Genomic DNA, 13,703 nt, shown 5'->3' with positions numbered 1-13,703 from the left:
CATGCAGACACTGGTGAACGGGTGTATCTTTTGCTGTGTATGTTCTCACCAACAACAGTGACAATTTTTAAAAAAGTGAATCAAACTGAATTTCTGTTAAAGGAAAAAAATTGGAACCATTGGTGATGGCTGCAGAACAGACGAACGTGATCAACATCAAGGAACTGTACACATAAAAATGGTTGAAACAGCAAACGTTTTGTTATATATATTTACAATGATTAAAAAAAAAAAAGTAAATCAGAGCAGAAAGTTATTACTTTGGGGATTTCTTTAGACACTTCTAGCCCAGAGCCTTTCTAGATGGAATCAGTTTAACTTCAGAGGCAAACGTTATTTTAATAGTTGAATAAATTGAGCACAAACTGCCTTGCCCTAGGTTTTTCGGAAATACCAAAGCTGTAACAGAGGAATTAAGGTTGATAGACAGCCTTATTGATATTTACCCTCGCAAAAGAAACACGTCTTTAGTACTAACAGGGCTACAAGACAGAAAATTTGTAGTTTGAAGGGACTGTATAGTGATAAGTAGGCGGAATGACATGAGAAATGGTATCATAAATCTCGTTTCAAATCCAGGTGCAACTACTATTACCTACGGAAACTCGAAATAAGTCAAATTATACTTTCTACCCCTCTTTCCTTCTCTGTGAAATGGAGCTAATAATATCCATCTAACGAGGACTAAGTAAATCAAGACAAATAAAGGAGAGGAATACACAGCAGGAAATAAATACATTTTTTCCTTTTAATCTGCTTTCCATCCTCTAGGTTTCTTTTGCAATTGCTTATGTGTAAGCTTAGTAATTGTTCTATAAAAGTTTCTAATTACCTGTATAGTGCAATGAACTTTTATAAGAGAAGTGAACAACTAAAGTTAAAAAAAAAAAAAAGGAAACCTTCTGATCCCACATTTTCCTTTACTTTCATCTCTGTTGGCGGAAACCAGCAGTTCTTCAACTTATGGCTGAAAATGATTACAAACAATAATTTGGGAAAATGTAGTTAACAAGGGATAACTTGAGGTAATAGAAAACTATGATTTTAAAATAAAGCTGAGCTTTTCCAAAACTAAAGAACATTGCTAAGGGCAACATACAAAGGATTTTTTTTTTTTTTTAACAGTGCTAAAACCACTAGAAAAAGCCAACATTGCAATTTAGCCTTTTAGTCAGCTTTACTAACATCAACATATTAAGCAGTCAAGTGGCATTTATTCTGGAGATCAAAATGCTTCCAACATCACATTTCATTTGTAGGAATGCCTGTGAAAACAACTTTTATAAAACTAGACCTAATTCTGTGTACTGAAAAGAAGTCTACCATATTTGGGTTACATGCCAACGAAAGTCCCACTTAACACTACCTGCCAATTACTACACATAAAAAAATAATTAAAAAAGGTTTATATTGTAAGAAGTCTCCTTCATCCCTCTGCGATTTGGTGAAAAACTCTGGAAAACATTAGCACTTATTTTAGGAAACAGAATAGTAAAGGATTTTTTAAAAATAAGGTTTGTAAACGATACTTTGATGTCATATGTGTACTGAAATACGCCACGAAAATCTGAGAGCAGGGAAGCTGTGACTATAAGACACCCTGCCGATAATCTGTGTAAACTAGGGCACATGCCTTAACCTGCTATATAAGGGTTTAGCAATTAGTATTGGTAGGACCATAGAACAGTACAAAACTTACGTGGCACTGTCACACCATAGTGCTGTGTGTCACTGATCAGCAGCTTTCGTTTCAGTTCGTTCAACCCTACTCCTATAGGGCCTGAAAAAACAGGGTAACAGAAATTCATTACCAAGCAAAGCAACGTAGAAACGCTTCTCTAATTGACATTTATGCATGAAGACAGGCTGAGGACACGTTTCCAACTCTGTACCCCAAGAGATGATCTCTAGTCAAGTTGTATACTAGAAAAAGCCCAGGATTCCTTTTGTTGCTTTCTCGCTTTTTTAAATTTCAATCCCCACATTCCCCTCAAAAATGTTAGAAATATTTGTGTTTTAAATGGAACAGTCAAGAGTATCTAAATACATTACCAAGGAATGGTACCCACTAGAGCTTAAAAAATATGAGCACTTAAAAAATTGGATTACATAGTTCAGATAGTGATCATTTTAAATGTTTTAGATTCTAATAAACAAAAACACCTTTGGACCTTGATTTTATCTTGGATGCAAATGAAATGACCCATTGAAAATTTGCAAAACCACCTGTTACATTTACATCTGTCAAGCCCCTCTTCCTAGGATGTATTACTTGCAGTTGGTCTTTGCTATTCCTGGTAGTTGCTGTTGAATGGATTCCAGCTCATGGTGCCCCCCTTGTGTGCAGGATAGAACTGCTCCATAGTTTTCAATGGCTGTGACCTTTCAGAACCAGATCACCAGGCCAGTCTTCTGAGGTGCCCTGGGTGGGCTGGAACCGACAGCCTTTTGGCTAGCAAGTGCTTAAACGTTTGCACCCAGTAGACTCTGGGCACTGGAAAAACAGGGACTTCATCTACTTTCTCACCAACTGCTTCCCTAGCTGACAAACTATAGGCATTCATTAGTTTTTTTACTTAAATTAGGCTCAATAAATTATGGTATTATAGAGATAAAACTATTTGATATATGAGCCAAAGGAGCAAGAGTTAAAGTTAAAAAGCATTTGCACCTAGGACTTGAGTCTCATTAGGTGACAAGCCTAGGTCACGAAAAGAAGTTGGTAGAGCTTACGCTTGAACTTGGCTCTCTTGAGGTGAAAGCAGAGGGAACTGTGATGAATCCACTCTAAATACAAAGAATTTAAGGAAAGGAAATCTATCCAGCTAACAAAGGAGTGCAATTTAATAGAGAGGACGGAACTACGGTGCTGCTGTGAATGTAATCACATCAAGGTAAACACTGAAGCTGTAAGAAGAGATGAGATCTCTGAGGCAGAGAAAAAAAGGAATAAGCATTGACTGACTGTCTACTCTACGTAGGCACAATGTAGGGGCTTATGTATTTTACCTTCTCCTAAGCTACAAAAAAGTATTTAGAGTAAGATCTAAAGCTTACTCGTTAAAACAATCAAGAAAAACAAGTCACATTACAATGGAGTTGCATTATATGTACAGTATACAGGTGAAGCAAACTCAATTATATGTTCTCAAAAAAAGAAAGAGAGACAAACAAAACACTAACGCCTCAGTAATGGCCGGCCTGCCACATCCCTCAAGGCACCCAGGACTGAAAGAAATGATGTGAACTTACTGTTCCTTCAGTAGGCCTCAGCTATGGAGGGTTTCTCAGGGAGTGAGATACTTTGTCAGTGTGATTCTAGTATTTCATTTATAAAAAATTAAAAAAAAAAAATTATCTAGTACCCAACCAGAAAAATGACACTTCAACAGGCGGAAAAACTAGTTGTATTTGAATTAGTGTGAAGAAGTATGTCACCTCCAATGAGATAAATTAAATTTTGATGACACTCAATTTTGCCCCTTATGTGATGACTTTATAATCTAACTCTTACAAAAGAGTTAACTTCACTGTAGCATATAAAGTTATATACTTATGTAGTATATAAAGAATTTACAGTAGTAGGAAATGATTTTACTAAAAAATCTTCCCTAGGTTAGATTATTTTAGATATAATGTTTTTAAAGATAGAAGTATCCTCAGAGAAAGGTTAAAATACGGACATAATTTCAGTCATCCTTACTGCAAAACTGCCCAGCATGCCTACACGCAGAATTTTCTCTGATGGGCCCTTGGATCAATTCTGCCATGACATCTGAAAAACTCTACTGTTTCTCCTCTTTAGAACTTGCCCTTAAGACCACAGTTTAGATCCATCCTGCCTTCCTACATCCTTCCTCTAGGGTTAGGCATAAATTCACACTTTTATTTGGCTCTTCTGTATTTAAAATACCCATCTATTTACACTACTTGAGGGCACTGGGTTTTTTTGTTTTTTTTTTATTTACACTGCAGGCAATTTGGGGAATAAAAGCAAAGTTCATTCATATGCCTCTGCAATGGGACAGATTCATTTCCCCTTCAATCTATACATTTTTACCAACCTTGGTAAAACATATTTACATGTACATACACAAATAGGTTACTCTGTAGCTTGTCTTCAAAGGTGCTTGCTAATGATAAAGTGAAGCAGGGAAGAGAGAGAACACATTCTGCATTGAGAAGACAGCACCCAGTTAAATCACAGACAACAGGCTTTGGAATAATGGTAACGATGGTGACACAGTGAGGTCTTTTTGCGTGGCAGCCATGTGCTGCTACAGGGTTTGCACGCATCATACCTGATCCTCAGACCATCCCTGCGGGCAAGGTATTACTATCCTCATTTTACAGGTGAGAAAACTGAGACAAGGAGAGGTAAGTAAGTTCCTAAGGTCATATCTGGAGTGTAGCTCAGCTGGCACTCACAAGCCATCTGACTGACTCAAGAGTCTGCTTTCTCTCCGGTCTACCATCATGGTATTAAAAGAATGCTGGTAAACCTAACTCAAGGGCCCTGTGATCTGTAACTTCCTGTAGTCTTTTGCCCCATTTCAAGCTGCCCCACACTTTAGACTCTGATTGTGAAATAGGCAGAGACTCTGGCTACAAAAAGGGGCAGAAGTCAGATCTTGTGATCTCTAACCTCATCCTGGGTGGAATCTCTCAGAAGTCTAAAATAGACATAATTAAGATAGTGTGCATACCAGGCCTCAACGACATACACTGGGGCGTGTCTGCCAGAAGTCCTGCTTGATTCAGGACTCAGGAAAATCAAATACAATGATGACATGTGAGCAACTGCCAAAAAGGCACATTAAAAAATCATTAGTTTGGAATTCCGGCAGTGACCTAAAGTTCATGTGCCTACTAGCTTTAAAAAGAAAATACAAGACTGCTTCTATTCAAACCAAAGTGCAAGTAAGTATTCATCTGCTTCATTAAAAAAAAAAAAAAAGAATTTACAAAATTACTTTGTGTGCAAATTCTGGAAATAAGGAAGAAAGACATGTATCCATCCCCGTTAGCTGAAATACTCAGGAAAAAAATGTACCAACTGGATAACTAAGATAATTAGAAAGGTATTATTTTTAATTACTCTGTGTGCATTTAATTAGTAACTTCTTACTGAAAGTCGAAGTGGTTAAGCGGTGGCATAATGGTTAAGTGCTACGGCTGCTAACCAAGAGGCTGGCGGTTCAAATTCGCAGGCGCTCCTTGGAAACTCTATCGGGCAGTTCTACTCTGTCCTACAGGGGCCGCTATGAGTCAGAATTGACTCGACAGCAGCAGGTTTGGGTTTTTTTTTTATTTGGTTTTACTCAAAGTCTACAAATATGTTGTGTGTTATTTTACATAAAGCTTCTTCATTTCAACCAAAGAAATACAGCTTATTTTGGGTGCCAATAAAATAAAGTTACTAAGTTTCTATTTAAAAATTTACATTTAAGAAACTTTTCATTTAAAAAAACAATCATGTAATTACATGCAAACTAGATTCTTAATCTTCGTTTACATGAAAGGAGGATTTAGACACATAAACTACACTTTCCCCAAATGACTCATAATTCTGCTGTCATTAGAGCCCTGGTGGCACAATGGTTAAGCGCTCGGCTGCTAACCTAAACATGCATGGTTCCAACCCACTACCCACTCCTCAGGGGTGTCTGCCTTTGTAACGATCACAGTCTTTGAAACCCTGTGTGACGGTTCTACTCTGTCCTAGAGGGTCACCATGAGCCATAATCTACTCCACGGCGATGGGTTGGATCCATGTAATTATGAGAAGTTGAGGGTTCTCATTGTTCTATTTTCAGATTTTTTTCTTTTTATTTCTCAAAAATGTGTGTTTATGATGTGTAACCAAGTTTATTATGGTAAGCAAGAAACATACTTTTATTAAAATACTAGCACTGTACACTTTCAAAATTAATTCAGAGTTGATGCATAAGTCCTTTCCTTCTGCAAACATGAGCTGAAAAAACATCTATGCTCTGCAACTGAAACAGACATTTACAGCTGAGAAAGGACAAATGAGTGGGAAAGGTACTGAGACAATAATACCCATGCCGGAGGCAGTGCTTCAAAACTATAAATGCACGCAAAGAATGCTTTAAAGGATCAGTGTGATGTTCTTATACATAAAACATCGAAGTTTGTGGCTGTAATTTATGGCATTATATTTGTAGCTTCAATCATCTACTTCAGTGTTAGTGCAGATTCTGAATGAATGAACAGTTAGTATATAGTCGTACATTATTCTAGTACATACTCATTCAAGATCTACACTAACACACACACAAGTACACGACTGAAGCTACAAATACAATGTCATAGAGTATGGCCAAAAATAGAGGAGTCCCTGGGTGGTGCAAACCATTAACCATTTGACAACTAGCCATAAGGTTGTAGGTTCAAACCCACCCTGAGGGCCCTTGGAAGACAGTCCTGGTGACCTGCTTCTGAAAGGTACAGCCTTTGAAAACCCTATGGAGCACAGTTCTATTCTGCACACACAGGGTCACCATGAGTAGGAATTGACTCGATGGCAACTAATAACAATTATGAAAATAATTTTATTAAAATCAACGAAATGTGGCATATTTTTTTAAAAATCACACTCATAGGAATGAGCATAAAATAATTTTTATCTGTAAAAGTCCCACATAGAATTTAAATTGTAGTTTTTCTTAAGGCTGATGAATACTGCATTAAATTTAACAAATAAAGACGAGTGGCACATTATACATGAAGGGACTATCCCGCTAAAGGTTACAGTGTCAATAACCTCTTAGGAAAGAAATTTCACAGGAAGAGAGATACAGGTAGGTGGCCATTAGCCAAACCGTATATTCATGTAATAACTCATAATGCATTAATGATAAAAATCCATACTTTGATATAAACTTTAAAGAATTTACATCCAATATTCAATTATATTTGTATTTACAATACATGATGGACGGACATGTGTTGCTCTGACCAAGAACTATTCATTTTTGCTATTTATCACCGTGCATCTTGGCACAAGTATAAAAATGGTATATTGTATTGAAAGCAACCAACATGGATACAGCTTTTAGTATGTGTTCACCTCCAGTGTACCTGCTCTGCTTAATATGGAAATTCTTCCACGTTGCCCCTCAGACATTTTTATGGTATTGGCCAGACGTTTTACTCTTACTATCCAGAGAAAAATATCAGAGTTACTGGAGTCTGCAATAAATATCCAAACTACTTTTGTTACCTGAAAAAAACACACTTCTTCATTTGATTTATTGCAAGACGAATCAAACCAAATCTCTAGGTATCCTTCGGATCAGACATATGCTATAAAAAGTATACTTATTATATTGTAGCACTACTATTTTTGTTGCTATAGGCATAAAATAAAAAACAGCCATGCGATTATATGTGACCCACGATCTTATAATGATCACATTAGTGGGTGGCTGAATTTTTGTGTTGGAAAGTGACAAACCTGTTTATAAAACTGAATTTAAAGTTCCCTTGGAATTGAACTATAAAAAAAAATACAGCAACTTAGCAGTTCATAACAAGCCCTAATAGAGGTTCAGATTTCCTCTTTTCTGTTTTTTTTTTCATAATGGAAGAAAAACGCTATTAACGAAGTATCAATTTGTACACTAAAGGTAAAGAAAGAGTGAGTGGGAAGTTTGTTCAAAGACCATCATTTTTTCCAAAGCAGCTATTTACACTAGACTCATATATATTTGTAACCGAACGCCACTCAGGTTCTTGTCCTGTCTTATTAGCCAACTGAAATAAGACGGACACTGACTGCAACAGAAACAGAAAGTGGCAAGTTTACTGCCTGCGCGTACAAGGAGCGCGTGGGGTCTAATGACCAAAAGGCCACGTGCTCCCTGACTAAGGGGGCTGGGAGCTTTCTGTTTCCAGTGGCGTCAGGGGGTTGGGTTTGGTACCCCGAACTTTCTGTCTTTAGCCCTCCCATGCCTAAATTTGGGGGTGGAAGGGGGGCCGGTTGAAGGATGTGATTTCAATCTCTGCATGCTTCAAGGTGTAACTAGGGCTAGTCAGTGGACGGGGCCACTGCCTGTTGTGACTTCCTGCTCAAAACAAGTTTGAGGTTAGCAAGACAAGGAGGGGGGGAAGAGGAGTTGATTGGGGTTCTCAATATGGCTGAGCAGCCTGTTTCAAACTGACTTAAGAGCTCATATCACCTCTATCTCAGAGCTATGACAAGAATGCAATAAAATTAAAATGTCGAAATAAAACCACTTCTGAGTCTCCATTAGCTAAGTAGAAGAGGGCAAGGGCAACTTCCTTATTTCTGAGTCTCAGCTCAAAATGGTGCCTTTTCAATGAAGCCTGCCATGATCTCCCTCTTGAAGAGCCATCAAAGTCCCTGTCCTGAACTCCTGATTCTCCTGACCTTGCTCTACTTTGACTTTCTTTTATAGCATTTATCACCTTTTAACAACTATATAATTGACTTTATTACTTATTACTAATTTATTATACATGTTTGCCTGTCTCCTACCAGTACAATGTAAACTCCATGAGGGCAAGAATGTTTGTGTTATTAATGTCCCCCATATCTAAGAACAGAGCCAGGCACAGAGATGATACTTCATAAAAGCCAGCTGAATGAATAAGTGAACAAAATTGTGATTTATGCCCAGAATAAAGCCTGAGTATAAACACTGGATCAGGTCCCTGGGTGGCACAAACAGTTTGCATTCAATTACTAACATAAAGATTGGTAGTTTGAACCCACCCAACAGTGCTGTGGAAGAAAAGACCTGGTGATCTGCTTCTGTAAAGATTATGGCCAAGAAAACCCTATGGAGCACTGTTCTACTCTTTTAACACATGGGGTTGTCATGAATCAGAATCAAGAGCAATGCGTTTGGTATTTTTAATAAATGTTTAATGAAGACCGATGGCATAAAAAGCCAACTGTGATTCTAATAAAGACCATGCTTACCTTTTATATATAATTACACTTTTAAATCCATCATGCACTCATAATTTTGATTTTGCCTTTTAGTTTTACAACTGTCTATAGAGCTCTGGTGGCACAGTGGTTAAGAGCTTGGCTGTTAACCAACAGGTTGGCAGTTCAAATCCATCAGCCACTCCTTGGAAACCCTATGGGGCAGTTCTACTCTATCCTACAGAGTCGTTATTAGTCAGAATGGACTCGATGGCAATGAGTTTGAGTTTTTGGTATATAAAACCCTCCAGAACAAATTCTCATTCCTACAAGCCTTCAATCAAAATACAACAAAAGCAATTGGAATGCTAATAAACACACTAACACTTACATTTAGTTCTGAGTGCTTCTTTTCCTCTCTGCTTTCTGTGGGGCACTCAGTAACCCATTGCCTTCGAGTTGATTCTGACTTATAACAACCCTACAGGACTGAGCAGAACTGCCTCATAGGGTTTCCAAAGCTATAAATCTTTATGGGAGCAGATTGCCACATCTTTCTCCCACAGAGCGGATGGCAGGCTTAATCTGCTGACCTTTTGGTTAGCAGCTGAGCATTTAACCACTGTGCCACCAGGGCTCCTTTTCTTTTTTTTTAATAACATAGTTTTATGAAAAAAATTATGATTGTCTTATAAATGTCTATATGTTCCAAGTACCTCTATACAAAGCAGTCTTTAGGCTGCATATAAGATTCATCACAAGGATGGGCACAGTAGTACTTAAGGCTTGAGCTAAAACCATGAAATACATAGAAAGATTTATCATTAGTTTCCTTTTATGTCTCATAACCAGAGAGAACAAGTCACAAATTGTCTGAATCTCCATAAGATGAATTTTTGCTCTTCTATTGGCTTTTTTTTTTTTTAAGCTATGACAAGTGTGTTAGTAGCTTTTTAAACACCAAAGGCTTTCTCTCCACGCTTATCACTTGACCCCACCCACACATACATTATTTGACTTTATTATTTTTTAAAAAGTCAGCTTTCACTCAAGATAAAACCTACCATGTAGAAAAATGTACTGAGTGCCTGACATTCTGTTTTAATACCTTTTTGGAAAATACTTCTCAACGCAGAAGGGAATTTAACAGAAACTGTCATTGAAATGTTTTAGTGGCTAAAATGGTGGCTTTGGTATAATACCTTTATAAAACGAAGAAAAACTGAAATAACTCTGAGGAAGGCGCAAAGTCCTCCATTGTCATGTTTTACCATGCTAATTGTCTTAGTCATCCAGTGTTGCTATGACAGAAATACCACAAGTGGATGGCTGTAACAAACAGCAGTTTATTCTCTCACAGTCCAGTAGGCTACAAGTTCAAATTAGGGAGCCAGCTCCAGGTCATCAGTCTTCCCTTGGTCTGGGAGCATCTCAGCACAGGAACCTAGGGTCCAAAGGACATGCTCTGCTCCTGGTGCTGCTTTCTTGGTGGTATGAGGTCCCCATGTCTCTTTGGTCACTTCTCACTTTCGTATTTCAAAAGAGACTGGCTTAAAACACTACCTAATCTTACAGATCTCATCAATGTAACTGCCACTAATCCATCTCACTACATCATAGAGATAGGATTTACAACACATAGGGAAATCACATCAGATGACAAAAGGGTAGACAATCATACAATACTGGGAATCATGACCTAGCCAAGTTGATAGATATGGGGGGGGGGGGAGGGTGCTGGGCACAATTCAATCCATGACACTATAAATCAGCCTATTTTCATTTCTTGAAAGTTCAAGCCAAAAATAAAAATATTGTCTAATGTTATGGTAGGGATACAGAGAAAAACTACTTTGTATGCCCTCAGTAATATTTATCTAGTAGTTTCAAGGCAAATATTATTCCCTACGGCTTTGAAAACACTGGGTGAAGACAAATCAGGCTTGAGAAGAAATTTGATGCTTATATTCTTTTGATCTTCCTAATGAAGTGCTTCCTACATGTGCTGTAGAAGCCAAGAAAATATTTACTAAGTATATAATTTTTTACCATCAGGAAAAGCAAACAGGACATTCAGGAACCATACAGAAGCTTCCAAATGTGAGTCTACTGCTTATCTCTTCTAGATGACAATTTGATAAATAATTTAACTTACAGGAATTTTGAACACTGAGGTTCAAAGTCAGCAGAAACTTACTTGGATTTGAACATTTCATATTTATCTTAGTAGCATTTTTACTTAACATTGATAAAAACTAATTTTTATTAAAACCTTCCTGCTGTTTTTGTTGTTAGGTGCCTTTGAGTCAATAGCCACCATACAGACCTCATGTGACAGAGCAGAACTGCCCTACAGGGTGTTAAGGCTGTAATGGTTACAGAAGCAGAGCCGCTGGGGAGGCTTAAAGCACCAACCTTTTGGTTAGCAGCTGAGTACTGACCTGTTGCACCCGCCACTGGGGCTCCTTAAAACCTTACTAGGTACCAGGAATTACTTTAAGTCTTTGCAAATATTATTTCATCTCACCCTGAAAACACAGAATATGAAATGTATGGGTATCACACGGCCACTTAAGGACAGAACAGGATTGGAACATCCTAGCCCTGGAGGCCACGTGCTTTTTTTTTTTTTTTTAAACCTTCTACACTACCCAGCTCCCCAGGATATAAACGCAGATTTCTGCAGGCAATCAACTAAACTCTAAAATTCTGATACATCAAATGTGCTAAACATAAGCAGAAAGGTTTCCCGAGCAATGAATACATAGAAGAAAGTATGTATTAAGAAGCACTTTTGAAGGACAGTTACATAAAACCACCCTGCTGTCACCGGATCTCACTGTGGAATGTGAAGTTACACACACGCCCACAGCGGGGGGGCGGGGGGGTGCAGACTCTTAACGTTCAGTCACGGCACCAGCTGGCTGAATTTTCCACTCTGCCACCTGTACAGGCGTTCTTGATTTTGGAAGATTTACAAATTCTTCTTTTAGTAGAAACATTACTAAGAAGCTTGCCTTGATTTAACATTTTTACATGATATTCTTTCTCTACTTTTTCATATGAAGACATCAGATATACTACCTACTTGGATATAATATGCAACCTAACGTGACTAAAAGAACAAGACCAATATTCTCCATTAAGTCTGTTCTGCTTTGATACAATTGTTATAGAATCAAGATATACTGCACTACCAAAAATGGCATTATACCAGCAATTACTCCACAATAGGGAAAGAAAGGCTTAGGGGCTAAACATTTTTTTTTTTTTTATTGTGCTTGTTTTTTTTTTTAAGTGAAAGTTTACAAATCAAGTCAGTCTCTCATATAAAAATTTATATACACCTTGCTGTATACTCCTAATTGCTCTCTCCCTAATGAGACAGTCTGCTCCTTTCCTCCACTCTCTCTTTTTGTGTCCATTCCTCCAGCTTCTGACCCCCTCTGCCCTCTCATCTCCCCTCCAGATAGGAGATGCCAACACAGTCTCCAACGTCTACCTGATGCAAGAAGCTCATTCCTCACCAGCATCTTTTTCTATCCCATTGTTCCGTCCAATCCCTGTCTGAAGAGTTGGCTTTGGGAATGGTTCCTGTCCTGGGCCAACAGAAGGTCTGGGGGCCATGACCACCAGGGTCCTTCTAGTCTCAGTCAGACCATTAAGTCTGGTCTTCTTCCTAGAATTTGTGGCCTGCATCCCACTGCTCTCCTGGCTCCCTCAGGGGTTCTCTGTTGTGTTCCCTGTCAGGGCAGTCATCAGTTGTAGCTGGGCACCATCTAGTTCTTCTGGTCTCAGGCTGATGTAGTCTCTGGTTTATGTGGCCCTGTCTATCTCTTGGGCTCATAATTACCTTGTGTCCTTGGTGTTCTTCATTCTCCTTTGCTCCAGGCGGGTTAAGACTAATTGATGCATCTTAGATGACTGCTTGCTAGTGTTTAAGACCCCAGATGCTGCTCTCCAACGTGGCATGCAGAATGTTTTCTTAACAGATTTTATTATGCCAATTGACTTAGATGTCTGCTGAAACTATGGTCCCCAAACCCCCGCCCCTGCTACGCTGGCCTTCGAAGCATTCAGTTTATTAGGGGCTAAACACTTTTAAATAGCTAGTTTTCTTGTAGGAATTTCAGCCGAAAAATAATAAATCAGTTGATTGAAATAGTCAAACCAAACCTAAGATGTCACGGAACAAATCCTAAACAGCACACTCAGACTACGCCAGAAGTTTTTAAACCATCATTATAATACCAACAGGATAGCACAAAACAACAGAAATGTGATGCTAAAAAAAACAGAAAATCAAAATAAATTGCAGCCAGTTCACAGTCCCCAAGAAAAGAATGTAATATCAACTGAACGGTCGTTCAGGCAAAGCCAGGTGGCTTTCCGCCTGCGTGCACGGTCTGCTGGTGCCTCATGACATTAGTACTGTAACCAGGTGACAACAAAATCCATTCCCTGATCCATCTGGACCAGAAGCATCAGAATCATCTGGGAACCTGTTGGAAATGCAGGAGCTCTGGCCCTCCCCCGGCTAGTGGACCAGAAACTGGCCAGCAACAAGATCCCTGGCAGGGACTTGGTGGTCAGAGGACAAGGGGCTCCTGCCTCTGTGTGTCCTGTAAGACTGTTTCTGTGCAGGGCTGCCAAAGGAAAACAAACAAACAAACAAACAAAAAACACTGAAAGGCCATCTCTGAAGTCTGCAGAGTCCATAGTAAGATTCAGCACAGGACTTTTCTTTGTGACTAGGGGAATGACCCAGGTGAGCTGCTGAAAA

At 38.7% G+C, this 13,703-nt stretch overlaps 1 protein-coding gene across 3 annotated transcripts in view; it reads right to left on the bottom strand.

Moving 5' to 3' along the window:
- Positions 1-13,703, bottom strand: part of MPP7 (MAGUK p55 scaffold protein 7) — a 302,630-nt gene that overhangs the window by 9,591 nt on the left and 279,336 nt on the right. For all 3 annotated transcript variants that reach the window (XM_049881747.1, XM_049881746.1, XM_049881745.1), the window contains one exon: positions 1,700-1,780. In XM_049881747.1, the coding sequence (XP_049737704.1) occupies positions 1,700-1,780 (81 nt within the window). The remainder of the gene's footprint in view (positions 1-1,699; positions 1,781-13,703) is intronic.

Source organism: Elephas maximus, chromosome 4 (genome assembly GCF_024166365.1).
Source record: "Elephas maximus indicus isolate mEleMax1 chromosome 4, mEleMax1 primary haplotype, whole genome shotgun sequence".
Classification (NCBI taxonomy): domain Eukaryota; kingdom Metazoa; phylum Chordata; class Mammalia; order Proboscidea; family Elephantidae; genus Elephas; species Elephas maximus.
The sequence above is the reverse complement of the archived record's forward strand: the minus strand, read 5'-3'. Positions and strand labels throughout refer to the sequence as shown.